This window comes from Rhinoraja longicauda, chromosome 41 (assembly GCF_053455715.1).
Source record: "Rhinoraja longicauda isolate Sanriku21f chromosome 41, sRhiLon1.1, whole genome shotgun sequence".
Taxonomy (NCBI): domain Eukaryota; kingdom Metazoa; phylum Chordata; class Chondrichthyes; order Rajiformes; family Arhynchobatidae; genus Rhinoraja; species Rhinoraja longicauda.
This window is the reverse complement of record NC_135993.1, coordinates 7,019,252-7,035,741: the sequence shown is the minus strand read 5'-3', so window position 1 is coordinate 7,035,741 and position 16,490 is coordinate 7,019,252. Positions and strand designations below refer to the sequence as shown.

Sequence of the window (16,490 nt, the reverse complement as noted above, 5' to 3'; positions counted from 1 at the left end):
GTTGGGTGACAGAGAATTATTGGTCGAACTGGGAGGAATTCCCTGTTCTCCAAAATACTCCATGGGATCTTGAGATGTTCCATTCAAGTATCTCCAAGGAACCACACCTTTGGTAATATCCACGCTGAACATGATGCCGAGACAAAGTGTGCAGGAAGGAACGGCAGATGCTGGTTTACATCGACGATAGACTCAAAATGGTGGAGTAACTCAGCGGGACAGACAGGCAGCACCTCTGGATGGAAGGAATGGGTGGCCTTTCAGGATGCGGCCCTTCTTCTGAAGAAGGATCTCCACCCAAAACGTCACCCATTCTTTCTATCCAGAGATGCTGCCTGTCCCAGCATTGAGTTACTCCAGCATTTGGTGTCTCAGCCAAGATAAACTAATCTCACCTGCCTACACATGATCCATATCACTCCATTTCCAGCATATCCATGTGCAACACTCCATCACATTAATACAAACTTAAGGTGCATAGACTTTTAATTATGTTGCTAATAATTGCTTTTCATGTAATCAATATAACATCTCACAACTGCACAATGACTGTAGTAAGACTGGGTGTAAACATGAAGGAATAATGTCCTGAACATTAATTTGGGAGAAATATTTTTCAGATCCGGTCTTTGATGCACAATCCTATGTCTTTTTCTGTCATTGATTATCACTCAGGTGAACTAATGGTTGTTAGTTTAAGTTGATGTGATCTTACTTGTAAAATGAGATGTTAATATGTTAATAAACAACGTCAAAATTGATTCTCAGGCTGGCTGGTTTAGTTTAGTTGAGAGATACAGCGCGGAAACAGGCCCTTCGGCCCACCGAGTCCGCGCCGACCAGCGATCCCCGCACACTAACACTATCCTACACACACTGGGGACAAATTTACATTTATACCAAGCCAATTAACCTACCAACCTGTACTTCTTTGGAGTGTGGGAGGAAACTGGAGCACCGGAGAAAACACACGCAGGTCAGGGGAGGACATACAAACTCTGAACAGACAGCGCCTGTAGTCAAGATCGAACCAAGGACACAGCTTAAGGATAAGGGGGAAGTCTTTTAGGACCGAGATGAGAAAACATTTCTTCACACAGAGAGTGGTGAATCTGTGGAATTCTCTGCCACAGAAGGTAGTTGAGGCCAGTTCATTGGCTATATTTAAGAGGGAGTTAAATGTGGCCCTTGTGGCTAAAGGGATCAGGGGGTATGGAGAGAAGGCAGGTACGGGATACTGAGTTGGATGATCAGCCATGATCATATTGAATGGCGGTGCAGGCTCGAAGGGCCGAATGGCCTACTCCTGCACCTATTTTCTATGTTTCTATGTTTCTATGAATCCAGGTCTCTGAAGCAGCAACTCTACCACTGAGCTACTGTGCCTTCGGTTGTTGTATCAAACTGAAAAAACCCTTCTCATCTTCTGGATTTCCCCTATGCTTCCTTTTCATCCCTGCCCGATCCTACTGATATGCCTTGGTCAAACTCAATTGGAACTGAGATGAGGAAAAACTTTTTCAGTCAGAGAGTTGTGAATCTGTGGAGTTCTCTGCCTCTGGAGAGAAGAAATGGGTGGCATTTCGGGTCGAGACCCTTCTACAGACCACTGTGCCTTGGCTAATGCTGGGCATGGAGTTCCTGTAGATTGGCCTTACCCAATCTAGTCATTGAAAAGACCCAATGCCTCCTGTTGACATGTTATATGTTTATAAGATCATGTGATTTTGGAGCAGAAATGGGCCGTTCGGCCATCAATTCTACTCCGTAACTCAATCATTTTCCCCAGTGATGCTGCCTGACATAACTGAATTCATCTCATCGATTCTGGGAGTGGAATTAGGCCATTCGGCCCATCGAGTCTACTCCATCATTCAATCGTGGCTGATCTATCTTTCCCCCTCAACCCCATTTTCCTGCCTTCTCCCAATAACCCCCCGACAGCCGTACTAATCAAGAATATGGCCACCACTTGGTCAGCACAACTCCAGCACTTTGCGTTATTTTATTGATGGGCAAGGTTGGGAATGGAAGCTGAGGCAAGAATTAACCCAGAGCTCGCCTGTTTAGTTTAGTTTAGAGATACACCGGGTCCATGCCGACCAGCGATCCCCGCACACTAACACTATCCTACACCCACTAGGGGCAATTTACATTTATACCAAGCCAATTAACCGCACGTCTTTGGAGTGTGGGAGGAAAGCGAAGATCTCGGAGAAAGCCCACGCAGGTCACGGGGAGAACGTACAAACTCCGTACAGACAACGCCCGTAGCCGGGATCGAACCCGGATCTCCAGTGCAGGAAAATAACTGCAGATGCTGGTACAAATTGAAGGCATCACAAAATGCTGGAGTGTGGAGTGCTGGAACACAAATTAAGATTATTAAGGGGTTGGACACGTTAGAGGCAGGAAACATGTTCCCAATGTTGGGGGAGTCCAGAACAAGGGGCCACAGTTTAAGAATAAGGGGTCGGCCATTTAGAACTGAGATGAGAAACAACTTTTTCAGTTAGAGAGTTGTGAATCTGTGGAATTCTCTGCCTCAGAAGGCAGTGGAGGCCAATTCTCTGAATGCATTCAAGAGAGAGCTGGATAGAGCTCTTAAGGATAGCGGAGTCAGGGGGTATGGGGAGAAGGCAGGAACGGGGTACTGATTGAGAATGATCAGCCATGATCATATTGAATGGCGGTGCTGGCTCGAAGGGCCGAATGGCCTCCTCCTGCACCTATAGTCTATTGTCTATTATTATTTTCCTGCACTGGAGATCCGGGTTCGATCCCGACTACAGGGTGCTGTCTGTACGGACAGGTCAGGTCAGTGGGTCAGGCAGCATCTAGGAGAGAGGGAATGGGTGACGTTTCGGGTCGAGACCCTTCTTCAAACTCCGGGTCTCCGGCGCTGTAAGCGCTGTAAGGCAGCAACTCTACCGCTGCGCCACCTTGATGTTTAACTGATGCCTGCACGTGAAAGCAAGTTGGGCAATGGGCAGAATCTCTTCATGTACTGATGCAACAATCGTGAGAAATTGCACAAGTAATTCCCGTACTTTGAGTACTGTTTGCCCGAAAGACCGCAGTGTGATTTCATCACAAAGGAATGTGTCTGTGGAGACAGGGAGGAGTTTCTGCCATGGCACCTATTTAAACCCCCTTTCGGCAGGTTCAGGTGCATCGGAGCTGAGGACTGAGGAGCCATGTTGTTCCTGCTGCTGCTGTTGGCTGGTGCTGCCCTGCCTTCTGTAAGTTCACTTCTCATCCTTGTTACTCCTGCGTACGTGTTGGGTCCAGTTCCGTCCCGGGTGCTTTGTGTATGTGCGTGGTCTTGCATCAACCCTGGCTCACTTGCCCACCCTCTGCTCTGCTCCCCCAACACTGGGACACGTTAGAATCATAGAGTGATACAGGCCCCTTCGACCCAACTTGCCCACATGTCCCAGCTAGACGAGTCCCACCTGCCATATCCCTCCAAACCTGTCCCACTCATGCACCTGTCTAACTGTTTCTTAAAAGTTGGGATAGTCCCAGCCTCAACTACCTCCTCTGGCAGCTCGTCCCATACACCCACCACCCTTTGTATGAAAAATGTACCCCTCAGATTCCTATTAAATCTTTTCCCCTTCACCTTGAACCTATGTCGTCTGGTCCTCGATTCCCCTACTCTGGGCAAGAGCATCTATGTTACACCGTTGGAGGTGTCAAACTAGGACCTCCCTCCCCCCTCCCCCCCCCCCCCATCTCTCCATTGGGTAGATGTAACAGGTCCCCCTCGTCTTGGCAAGGGTGGGCTAGTTTCCCCAGAGTCCCACCAGCTAGTCCGCACTGTATCTGTGTTAGCCCACTTTCTCATCCACTCCCGACGCACAAGGGGGCCAATTTACCGGAGCCAATTAACCCACGAACCCCGCACGTCTTTGGGATGTGGGAGGAAACCAGAGCACCTGGAGGAAAACCCACGTGGTCACAGGGAGAGTGTGCAAACTCCACACAGACAGCACCCGAGGTCAGGACTCACCATTAGAGAGGAGATGAGGAGGGATTTCTCTGGTCAAGGAGTGATGGATCTGTGGAATTCTCTGCCTCAGAGTGGAATTCTCTGCCTCAGAAGGCAGTGGAGGCCAATTCTCTGAATGCATTCAAGAGAGAGCTGGATAGAGCTCTTAAAGATAGCGGAGTCAGGGGGTAATGGGAGAAGGCAGGAACGGGGTACTGATTGAGAATGATCAGCCATGATCACATTGAATGGCGGTGCTGGCTCGAAGGGCCGAATGGCCTCCTCCTGCACCTATTGTCTATTGTCTATTGTCTATTGCCGCGGGATGTTTCCACTGGTGGGAGTGTCTAGGACCAGAGGCCACAGCCTCAGAATAAAAGAACGTACCTTTAGAGAGAAGATGAGGAGAAATTTATTTAGTCAGAGGGTGATGAATCTGTGGAATTCATTGCCACAGGCGGCTGTGGAGGCCAAATCGTTGGGTATTTTTAAGGCGGAGAATGACAAATTCTTGACTAGTACGGGTGTCAAAGGAAACGTAGAAACATGGAAGGGGTCAGTTTGACACAGTGGGTATTATATATGCACACACACACGCACGCACGCACGCACACGCAAGCACACGCACGCAGGCACATGCACGCACACGCACGCACACGCACGCACACACACACACATACTCGCACACACGCACACACACACGCACACACACACGCACACACACACACACACACATACATATACACATACACACATATGCACACACACACACAAACACACGCACTCGCACACACACACACACACATACACATACACATACACATACACATACACATACACATACACATACACATACACATACATATACACATACACATACACATACACATGTGTATGAAGTGGGTTAGAAGTTATTTAAAGAACAGGAAACAATTTGTGAAGATGGGAGAATATCAGTCTGGATGTTTGGACATTGTGTGTGGAGTCCCCCAGGGGTCAGTGTTGGGTCCTAAACTCTTCATCATCTACATCAATGATATATGTAAATTATCAAAAATATTGAAATTCATCCTATTTGCTGATGACACTAACATTCTTGGTTCTGGTGGAAATTTACAGCAACTTTTGGACAGTATCACCTCAGAATTTTGCAAAATTAAAAAATGGTTTGACATTAACAAATTATTACTAAACTTGAGCAAAACAAAAATTATGATATTTGGGAACAGTAAGATAAACAATCAAGCACAGGTACAGATAGAGGGTGTTAACATAGAAAGAGTAAATGAAACTAAATTCCTTGGGGTGATAATAGATGAAAAAAATTGCTGGAAATCTCACATTAAACATATCCACAGTAAAGTATCTAGAAGCATTTCAGTTCTGGCCAAAGCAAAACATTTCCTAGATAACAAATCACTTCGCATTCTGTTCTGTTCACTAGTTTCACCTTATTTAAGTTACTGTATAGAGGTGTGGGGAAGTACATATATAAGTTCATTACAACCACTATTCATACTGCAAAAAAGAGCCATTAGAATCATTCATAATGTCGGTTTTTGTGAACACACCAACTCATTATTTATAAAGTCTAAACTAATCAAATTTTATGACATTGTGGAATATCAAACAGCTCAATTCATGTACAAAGTGAGAAACAATTTTCTACCAAGTAACTTACAGGAAATGTTTTATGAAAGAGAGGGGGGGGGTATAATTTAAGGGGAACATTAAATTTCAAGATTCGCAATACTCGAACAACAATGAAAAGATTTTCTATATCAATCAGTGGAGTAAAGCTATGGAACAGAATGAATGCGGAATTAAAACTATGTTCAAACATCATCCAGTTTAAAAACAAATATAAACACATGATTTTTTCTAGGTACAGTGAGTAAGGGGATTAACAGTCACCAGGGGTCTACATATAATAACACATCATTATTTAAATAAGTATATCTATATGAACATATAAGGGTGTATGAGTATTTTTGTATTAATATTTGACTTATTATACGGGTGGGTGACAATATTTGTATTTATATTTTGTATGTAAATGGTTGGTTATATGTATATATATGATTGGCCTAATGTATAATGTATATATATCAGATGTAGTTAATATAGACATTATTGTGTAAATAGGTATATTCATATGATTGTAGGGATGAGTGAATATATATGTAGTTATATATGTATTTTAGGTATTAGTTATTATAGATAATACTTGATAAATATTGATTAGGGAATGGGGGTCGGATTAAATAAGTTCACACTTCTTCCTACTCCTTTTCGCACATGTAAAGACGTCAAGTAATGGATGAAATTCTTTGTATTTCTTCTGTTATTTTTTTGTTTATTTTGTTTTTTAATTGACATGTACGAAATAAAATGATAGAAATGAGAAAAAAAACAAAAAACATACACCTACACATACACATACAATATATATACGTGTATATGTGTGTGTGTGTACCAAGCCATCTAATCTACAAACCTGCACGTCTTTGGAGTGTGGGAGGAAGCCGAAGATCTCGCAGAAAACCCATGCGGTCACGGGGAGAACGTACAAACTCCGTACAGACGGCGCCCGTAGTCAGGATCTGTAAGCGCTGTGAGGCAGCAACTCTACCGCTGCGCCACCGTGACCGCCCATGTCTCTCGTTTATTGTGTTGTTTACAGTGCACTATGTTTACGTATTCTGTCGTGATGCTGCAGGTAAGAATTTCATTGTTCTGTCTGGGACACACGGCAATGAAACATTCTTGACTCTTGACTCTTGACTCTTGTCATTGTGTATGGGATGACTGGGCTGTGTAATGGGTGTCACAGTGATACTGGCTCAGGGGAGGCTGATGCTAATGTCAATGTCTACGGTTTGCAGTTTGGTCAGACTGCCAGCGGGGCGGTCAACAAAGATGGCGTCTGTGAATGCGCGGTGATATTGCCCGACAACACCTTCCCGGTGCAAAGAATGGAATACTTGGAGAGGACATCACGGACACTCAATCTCAGCGTGCAACTTGAAATCAGCAAGGTAAGGATTCGCGCTACCGTCCGCCCGTACTCTTTAGACTTTAGAGATACAGCGCGGAAACAGGCCCTTCAGCCCGCCCAGCCCGCGCCGACCAGCGATCCCCCCGTACACTAGCACTACCCTACACACCAGGGACAACTTACGATTTTACCGAAGCCAATTAGCCTACAAACCGGCAAGTTTTCGAAGTGTGGGAGGAAACCGGAGCACCTGGAGAAAACCCACGCGGTCACGGGGAGAACGTACAAACTCCGTACAGACAGCACCCGAGGTCAGAATTGATCCCGGGCTTTTTTAGTTTTCTATTAGTTTTAGAGGTACAGCGCGGAAACAGGCCCTTCGGCCCACCGAGTCCGCGCTGACCAGCGATCCCCGCACACTAACACTATCCCACACACACGCTGGGGACAATTTACACTTTCACCAAGCCAATTACAATACAATACAATACAATATATCTTTATTGTCATTGTACAGGGGTACAACGAGATTGGGAATGCGCCTCCCATACGATGCAATAATTTAATTAGCTAGTCAGTATTAATTTAATTTAAACAACATCAACCCAACGAAACAAATTGTAACAGTTTTAAGACAGAATTAACCTACAAACCTGCACGTCTCTGGAGTGTGGGAGGAAACCGAAGATCTCGGAGAAAACCCACGCAGGTCACGGGGAGAACGTACAAACTCCGTACAGACGGCGCCCGTAGTCGGGATCGAACCCGGGTCCCTGGTGCTGCAAGTGCTGTAAGGCAGCAACTCTACCGCTGGGCCACCGTGCCGCCCATGGTAGAGATCTCTAGCGTTGTAAAGGTGGCAACTCTACCGCTGCGCCACCGTGCTGCCTCCTGTAGGTTGTGAGCCGCTTGTGTTTGCTGTGTTGTCCGCAGGTGAGGGAGTACACACGCACTCTGTTGGTTCAGGCGTCCAGGCTGGTGAACCTGACCCGGCGGGTGGAGAGCATCGAGACCGGGGGCTCCTACACCCAGCTCGACTTTGAGCTGCTCAAGCTGGAGATACGAGAGCTGGTGTCCCTCACCGCCCAGCTGAGGGTCACGTTCAACGGGAGCAACACCATCATCAGCCAGCTCTACAAAGAGGTCAGGAGCATCGCCCACTGGAACATAATTCAATTTACTGAACCTAGGGGTTGCCAACTATCTCACTCCCAAATAAGAGACGAGGCGACATCACCGCCTCGCGCCCCATGTGACCTCATCCAGCCAGTGGCCACGTGCTCCCGCTTCACAAATGGTGGCCGCCCGGGCCGGGAGGCGGGTTGCTATGCAACCTCCGTCAGGTGGCACCTGGGCATACACTGTCCAGACCGACACTGTCCGGACCTACAGTGTCCGGACCTACAGTGTCCGGGCCTACAGTGTCCGGGCCTACACTGTCCAGACCTACACTGTCCAGACCTACACTGTCCAGGCCTACACTGTCCAGACCTATACTGTCCGGGCCTACAGTGTCCGGGCCTACACTGTCGGGACCTACACTGTCCAGACCTACACTGTCCAGGCCTACACTGTCCAGACCTACACTGTCCGGACGTACAGTGTCCGGACCTACACTGTCTGGACCTACACTGTCCAAACCTACACTGTCCAGGCCTACAGTGTCCAGACCTATACTGTCCGGGCCTACAGTGTCCGGGCCTACACTGTCCAGACCTACACTGTCTGGACCTACAGTGTCCGGGCCTACACTGTCCGGGCCTACACTGTCCAGACCTACACTGTCCGGGCCTACACTGTCCAGACCTACACTGTCCGGATCTACAGTGTCCGGGCCTACAGTGTCCGGGCCTACAGTTTCCGGGCCTACAACATCTGGGCCTACAGAGCCCCCCGGGCCTAATACAGGACAAGGGAGGTTCCATGCAGGCCAAACCAATTTAGCCCAAAATACAGGATGTCCTGGCTAATACGGGACAGTTGGCAACCACTCTTCTCTATCCTAAAAACATACACAAAGCATTGGAGGACCTCAGCGGGTCAGGCAACATCTCTGGAGTTTAAAGTTCAGAGATACAGCGTGGAAACAGGCCCTTCGTCCCACCGAGTCCACGTCAACCATCGATCATCCATGCACTGGTTCTATCCAACACTAGGGCCAATTTTACAGAGGACAAGTAACCTACAAATTCGCAAGTCTTTGGAACGTGGGAGGAAACCGGAGCACCCTGGGAAAACCCATGTAGTTAGAGGGAGAAGGTACAAACCAAAGATACTAGAGGAGCAAGATGAACCATTCCTTCAAAATGGCCTATACTGAAGTGTAGTACGCAAAGGAGCGTAACGTCCGCCATTTTAGTAAGCAAAACCGGCCGTTCGCTCTACCTCTCGCAGTGTAATCAGTGTTTTGGGGAACAGTATGTGTGATGATACCATAAAAATGCAGAATATATCTCATCTATCAATTCACAGATTGTTGTTATTTTTATTTTTAAATGTTTCGGCACGTTTCTGCCTACTAAAATGGCCGCCGTGACGTACTACGGTTTTTAGGGTCGAGTGGTCTATCTTGCTCTGTTCTGTTATCTTTGGTACAAATTCCATACAGATAGGACCCGCAGTCAGGATTGAACTTGGTTCTGTGGCGTTGTGAGGCAGCGGCTCTACCCGCCCCACGCCCCACGTGACCTCGCCCAGCCAGCGGCCACGCGCTCCCGCTCCACCAATGGCGGCCGCCATTGGTGGAGCGGGAGTGGGAGCGCGTGGCCGCTGGCTGGGCGAGGTCACGTGGGGCGCGGGGGCAGTGACGTCGCCCTTTGTCCCTTATTTGGGAGTGAGGAAGTTGGCAACCCTACTAATACGGGACAAGGGCGGGTCCCGTACGGGACAAACCAATTGAGCCCAAAATACGGGATGTCCCGGCTAATACGGGACAGTTGGCAACCCTATCCCAAATCTGTGTCACCCCTCTTAAAACCCTCCCTTCTCACGGTCGACCTATGTCCTCTAGTTTTAGAAACTTCTAGCCTTGGAAAAAAGATTTTTGAGCAATTGATTAATATTTGATGGTGAAACGCATTGTAGAGTCAAGGCAGGAATATGGAGTTCATGTGTTGTCGGAATTGTACAGAGTTGTTTAGTTTAGTTTAGAGATACAGAGCGGAAACAGGACCTTCGGCCCACCGGGTCCGCGCCGACCAGCGATCCCCGCACGCTAACACCATTCTACACCCACTAGGGACAATATTTACATTTACCAAGCCAATTAGCCTACATTTGTACATCTTTGAAGTGTGGGAGGAAACCGAAGATCTCGGAGAAAAACCCACGCAGGTCACGGGGAGAGCGTGCAAACTCCGGGCGGACAGCACCCGTAGTCGGGATCGAACCCGGGTCTCCGGCGCTGCATTCGCTGTAAGGCAGCAACTCTACCGCTGCGCCACTGAATGTACTCATTGAATGTAGGAAGTCTTTGGGTGGTCTTATGCCTCTGCTCGTTGCTCACTCTGACCCGTCCTGTCCGTTCCAGATTGAGAACATATCGCTGACTGTCAGTAAGCTGGAGTCGTACGATAAGCTGAACGTGCTGGCGATCCGCAGGGAGATCACCGTCCTGCGGCAGAGACTGAGCGACTGTGAAGAGGATCGAGCTTCCCCGATACCCAAGCCCATTGACTACGGTGAGTTTCAGAGCACGGGGCCCCACAGAGAAGGCACCTTGGCCACAGAGTCCGAGCCGAACAAGATGCCAAGGCCAACTCTGATCTGCCTGCGTATAATCCATATCCCTCTATTCCCTGCATACCCATATACGTATCTGGAAGTCTGTTGAATTTCACCACCACCCCTGGCACCCCTGGTAGAATCTGCGTCCACCACCGCCCCTGGCACCACCATTCCAGGCACCCATTACCCCCACTGTGTCAAAAAACTTGCCCCACACATCTCCTTTAAACGTTGCCCCCCATTCACCTTAAAGCTGTGCCCTCTAATATTTGATATCAGATCTTGTATCCCTCCACCTGGCTACTTGTAGCTTCTGAAACATGCAGGAAACAGGGTCCTTAGAAACCCATCCTCCACATTAGAGAGTGGGACTTGCCTCTTCTTTCTCCGAGCAGCTATGACGCTTGGGTCACACATACAACGCCCTCCATAATGTTTGGAATAAAAACCCATCATTTATCTATTTGCCTCTGTACTCCACAATTTGAGATTTGTAATAGAAAAAAAATCACATGTGGTTAAAGTGCACTTTGTCAGATTTTAATAAAGGCCATTTTTATACATTTTGGTTTCACCATGTATAAATTACAGCAGTGTTTATACATAGTCCCCCCATTTCAGGGCACCAAAAATGTTTGGCTGATGTCTCTAACAGTTTTGTTCTTGTTTCTCAGTCTCATAATGGCTTCTTTGACTTTCATTGGCACAACTTTGGTCCTCATGTTGATAAACAGCAATAAAAGTTTCCAAAGGTGATGGAAAGACTGGAGGAAAGACCAGGTTCTGAGAGCAATCTTGTACCTGCGTTACGGAGGCAATTAAACACACCTGAGCAATTACAAACACCTGTGAAGCCATGTGTTCCAAACGTTATGGAGAGCACTATATTTCCACCATGGGAGAAAAGTTTCTGAATGTCCACCCTATCAAAGCCTCTCATCATTTTTATAGACGTATGAGGTGTGGAGGTGAAAAGTAGACAAAAGTGTGTCCATTATGGACAGAAGACTCCATAGACTAGAGTCATAGAGTCTTAGAGTCTTGTAGCATGGAAACAGATCCTTCGGCCCAGCTTGTCAATGCTGCCCCATCTAAGCTTGCCCCAATGACTCCAATCCTTTCCCATCCATGTACCTGTCCAAGTAACTTTTACAGCCAATGTTCTCATTGTATCTGCTTCAAGTACCTCCTCTGGCAGCCCATTCCACATACCCACTATCTGCTAAAGTTGCCCGTCAGGTTCCTATTAAATCTTTCCCCCCTCTCTTTAAATCTACAGTATGTCCCCTGGTTCGTGATTCCCCAACTCAGAGTAAAAGGCTGAGTGTTCACCCTGTCTATTCCCCTCATGATTTGATACACCTCGATAAGATCACCCCTCATCCTTCTGCACTCCAAGGAATAAAATCCTAGCCTGCCCGATCTCTACGAAATGCCCTCAGTTCGACCTTCGAGTACCGGCAACCTCTCCCTGTGGCTCAGGTCCTCGAATCTTGGCATCAGTCCTGGCTATGACTCAGTTCTAAGGTCATAAGATCATGTTGTAAGTGATAGGAGCAGAATTAGGCCATTCCGCCCATCAAGTCTACTCCGCCATTCAATCATGGCTGATCGATCTCTCCTTCCAAACCCCATTCCCCTGCCTTCTCCCCATAACCATTGACGCCCAAGAATGATATATTCAGGAAAGGTGAACACCCAAATCTCGACGCAATGTTATTCTGTTCCACCAGGAAGCTGCAAACATGGCGGCCTACTCAATGTATCCGAGCCTTTCGTGGTACAACAGAACTGGAAAGGGATTGGTGCTAAGTACGGAGGCTGGGGCAAGGACCCCTCTCCTCTGCCCACGAAAGAGGAACTCTTCTGGGTGGCACCACTGGTGGGCGAACAGAGAATGGACATCTTCAGACTCCACTCTTCGTACGACGAGCTGCTGCTCTACAAGAACCCGATCGAGAAGAGCCTGGTGATTCCTGGCCGTCACCCGAGCTATGTAAAGACAGGGCAGGGCAGCGGGATGATCTTGTACAATAACTCCTTGTACTACAACTGTTACAACACTAGGGACATGTGCAGGTATAATGTGGACACCGGTGTACTAGAGAGACAGACCCTGGCTGACGCAGTCTATAATAACAGGTTCTCATACCAGGGTGTGAAGTACCAGGACATGGATTTTGCAGTTGATGAGTCTGGAGTGTGGGTGATATATTCCACTGAGGCGAATTCTGGCAATATGGTCATTAGTAAACTTAACGTGACCTCCTTCACTGTAGAGAGGACATGGATCACCAAACAGTTCAAACCAGGCGTCTCCAATGCCTTCATGATCTGTGGGGTGCTGTACGCAGTTAGACCTGTGAACACGAGGGAGGAGGAGATCTTCTTTACATTTGACACCAGGACCAGCGAGGAAGGCAGGGTCTCCATCAGGATGAATAAAATGCTGGAGCTCTTGCAGAGTGTCAACTACAACCCATCCGACCACAAGCTGTACGTGTACAACGACGCCTACGAGGTGACGTACGATGTGATATTTAAACCTTACGCCCCTTCACCCTCCAAAAGATAATGGCAAGACATCAAAGCCGATTGTCAGTGTCATTGGGAAATCAGGGTCTAGCTTGGAATTTCTGTGGCCGAATCTAGGATTTCGTTTCATTTCCATCTTAACGTCAAAGTTTCAACAGCACACCAATGGTTCTACAACAAAAAATAACTCAAATTTGGGCGGCTTGTGTGAGCCAAAGGTATTTTTCCTCTCGGGAGATTCAAGTTATGGGAGTGGGAGCGTTTGACACCCACTTTCACTTGTTCTGGTGTCATAGAGTCATAGAGACGTATAGTGTAGAAACAGGCTCTTGGCCCAACTTGCCCACACCGGCCAACATGTCCCATCCACACTAGTCCCACCCAAAGACACTAGAGGAGCAAGATGAACCACTCCGTAGAAATCGCCTATACTGAAGTGTAGTACGCAAAGGAGCGTAACATCCGCCATTTTAGTAAGCAAACCCCGCCGTTCGCTATGCCTCTCGCAGTGTAATTAGTGTTTTGGGGGAACAGTATGTGTGGTGATACCATTAAAATGCAGAATATCCAGCATATCCATGTGCAACACTCCATCAAATTAATACAAACTTAAGGTGCATAGACTTTTAATTATGTTGTGGCGGCTCCCAAGGGTAGGGCCATACTGCTACCGACCCCTCGGCACGGGAATGGACCAGTCCCGGGAGGCGGTCCTGGACTCAGGGATATAAGGACAAGGTTTGGGCGCCATGCCATTCCGGCAGACTAGACCCGTCTGAGACCCACGATACAATAAATATACCTTCCCGAAATACCTGGCTCCTTGCCTTTATCAACACGCTACAATGTTGCTAATAATTGCTTTTCATGTAATCAATATAACATCTCACAACTGCACAATGACTGTAGTAAGACTGGGTGTAAACATGAAGGAATAATGTCCTGAACATTAATTTGGGAGAAATATTTTTCAGATCCAGTCTTTGATGCACAATCCTATGTCTTTTTCTGTCATTGAATATCACTCAGGTGAACTAATGGTTGTTAGTTTAAGTTGATATGATCTTACTTGTAAAATGAGATGTTAATATGTTAATAAACAACGTCAAAATTGAGTCTCAGCTGGCTGGTTTAGTTTAGTTTAGAGATACAGCGCGGAAACAGGCCCTTCGGCCCACCGAGTCCGCGCCGACCAGCGATCCCCGCACACTAACACTATCCTACACACACTGGGGACAATTTTACATTTATACCAAGCCAATTAACCTACCAACCTGTACGTCTTTGGAGTGTGGGAGGAAACTGGAGCACCGGAGAAAACACACGCAGGTCAGGGGAGGACATACAAACTCTGAACAGACAGCGCCTGTAGTCAAGATCGAACCCAGGACACAGCTTAAGGATAAGGGGGAAGTCATTTAGGACCGAGATGAGAAAACATTTCTTCACACAGAGAGTGGTGAATCTGTGGAATTCTCTGCCACAGAAGGTAGTTGAGGCCAGTTTATTGGCTATATTTAAGAGGGAGTTAAATGTGGTCCTTGTGGCTAAAGGGATCAGGGGGTATGGAGAGAAGGCAGGTACGGGATACTGAGTTGGATGATCAGCCATGATCATATTGAATGGGGGTGCAGGCTCGAAGGGCCGAATGTCCTACTCCTGCACCTATTTTCTATGTTTCTATGTTTCTATGTTTCTATGAACCCAGGTCTCTGAGGCAGCAACTCTACCACTGAGCTACTGTGCCTTCGGTTGTTGTATCAAACTGAAAAAACCCTTCTCATCTTCTGGATTTCCCCTCTGCTTCCTTTTCATCCCTGCCCGATCCTGCTGATATGCCTTGGTCAAACTCCATTAGAACTGAGACGAGGAAAAACTTTTTCAGTCAGAGAGTTGTGAATCTGTGGAATTCTCTGCCTCAGAAGGCAGTGGAGGCCAATTCTCTGAATGCATTCAAGAGAGAGCTAGATAGAGCTCTTAAGGATAGCGGAGTCAGGGGGTATGGGGAGAAGGCAGGAACGGGGTACTGATTGAGAATGATCAGCCATGATCACATTGAATGGCGGTGCTGGCTCGAAGGGCCGAATGGCCTCCTCCTGCACCTATTGTCTATTGTCTATAATCAAGTTCTATGCAGTCCATGTCCCCTTTACGCGATACCTGACCGCATCGTACCAAGGGACAACTGTGCTAACCAACGTCCAGCCCTTGAGTCACAAAAGTGCTGGAGTAGCTCAGCGGGTCATAGAAACATAGAAACATAGAAACATAGAAACATAGAAACATAGAAAATAGGTGCAGGAGTAGGCCATTCGGCCCTTCGAGCCTGCACCGCCATTCAATATGATCATGGCTGATCATCCAGCTCAGTAACCTGTACCTGCCTTCTCTCCATACCCCCTGATCCCTTTAGCCACAAGGGCCACATCTAACTCCCTCTTAAATATAGCCAATGAACTGGCCTCAACTACCTTCTGTGGCAGAGAATTCCACAGACTCACCACTCTCTGTGTGAAGAAATGTTTTCTCATCTCGGTCCTAAAAGACTTCCCCCTTATCCTTAAGCTGTGACCCCTGGTTCTGGACTTCCCCAACATCGGGAACAATCTTCCCGCATCTAGCCTCTCCAACCCCTTAAGAATTTTATATGTTTCAATAAGATCCCCCCTCATTCTTCTAAATTCCAGCGAGTATAAACCTAGTCTATCCAGTCTTTCTTCATATGAAAGTCCTGCCATCCCAGGGATCAATCTGGTGAACCTTCTCTGTACTCCCTCTAAGGCTAGAATGTCTTTCCTCAGATTAGGAGACCAAAACTGTACACAATACTCCAGGTGCGGTCTCACCAAGGCCCTGTACAACTGCAGCAGAACCTCCCTGCTCCTATACTCAAATCCTCTTGCTATGAATGCCAACATACCATTCGCTTTCTTCACTGCCTGCTGCACCTGCACGCTTGCTTTCAATGACTGGTGCACCATGACACCCAGGTCACGTTGCATCTCCCCTTTTCCTAATTGGCCACCATTCAGGTAAAGCTCTGCTTTCCTGTTCTTGCCGCCAAAGTGGATAACCTCACATTTATCCATATTATATTGCATCTGCCATGCATTTGCCCACTCTCCTAATCTATCCAAGTCACTCTGCAGCCTCCTAGCATCCTCCTCGCAGCTAACACTGCCACCCAGACGGGACGATCTTGACTCCCGTAGCCGGTGATTGGGCCTTCCTTGTCGG

At 47.4% G+C, this 16,490-nt stretch overlaps 1 protein-coding gene across 1 annotated transcript; it reads left to right on the top strand.

Annotated features, from left to right (window-relative positions):
- Positions 1 to 3,191: 3,191 nt before the first annotated feature.
- LOC144611751 (olfactomedin-4-like) lies at positions 3,192 to 14,329 on the top strand. The gene is made up of 5 exons (XM_078430988.1): positions 3,192 to 3,242; positions 6,880 to 7,032; positions 7,926 to 8,135; positions 10,522 to 10,672; positions 12,452 to 14,329. The coding sequence occupies exons 1-5, from the start codon at positions 3,198 to 3,200 to the stop codon at positions 13,291 to 13,293; spliced, it is 1,401 nt and encodes a 466-aa protein (XP_078287114.1). The 5' UTR covers positions 3,192 to 3,197; the 3' UTR covers positions 13,294 to 14,329.
- Positions 14,330 to 16,490: the final 2,161 nt, after the last annotated feature.

Excerpts from the sequence above, each read along its gene's own strand:
- LOC144611751 (XM_078430988.1), top strand. The coding sequence starts at position 3,198 with ATGTTGTTCCTGCTGCTGCTGTTGGCTGGTGCTGCCCTGCCTTCT. Across the intron at positions 3,243-6,879 it reads CTGGTGCTGCCCTGCCTTCT|TTTGGTCAGACTGCCAGCGG; the intron begins GTAAGTTCACTT and ends TACGGTTTGCAG. Across the intron at positions 7,033-7,925 it reads TGCAACTTGAAATCAGCAAG|GTGAGGGAGTACACACGCAC; the intron begins GTAAGGATTCGC and ends TGTTGTCCGCAG.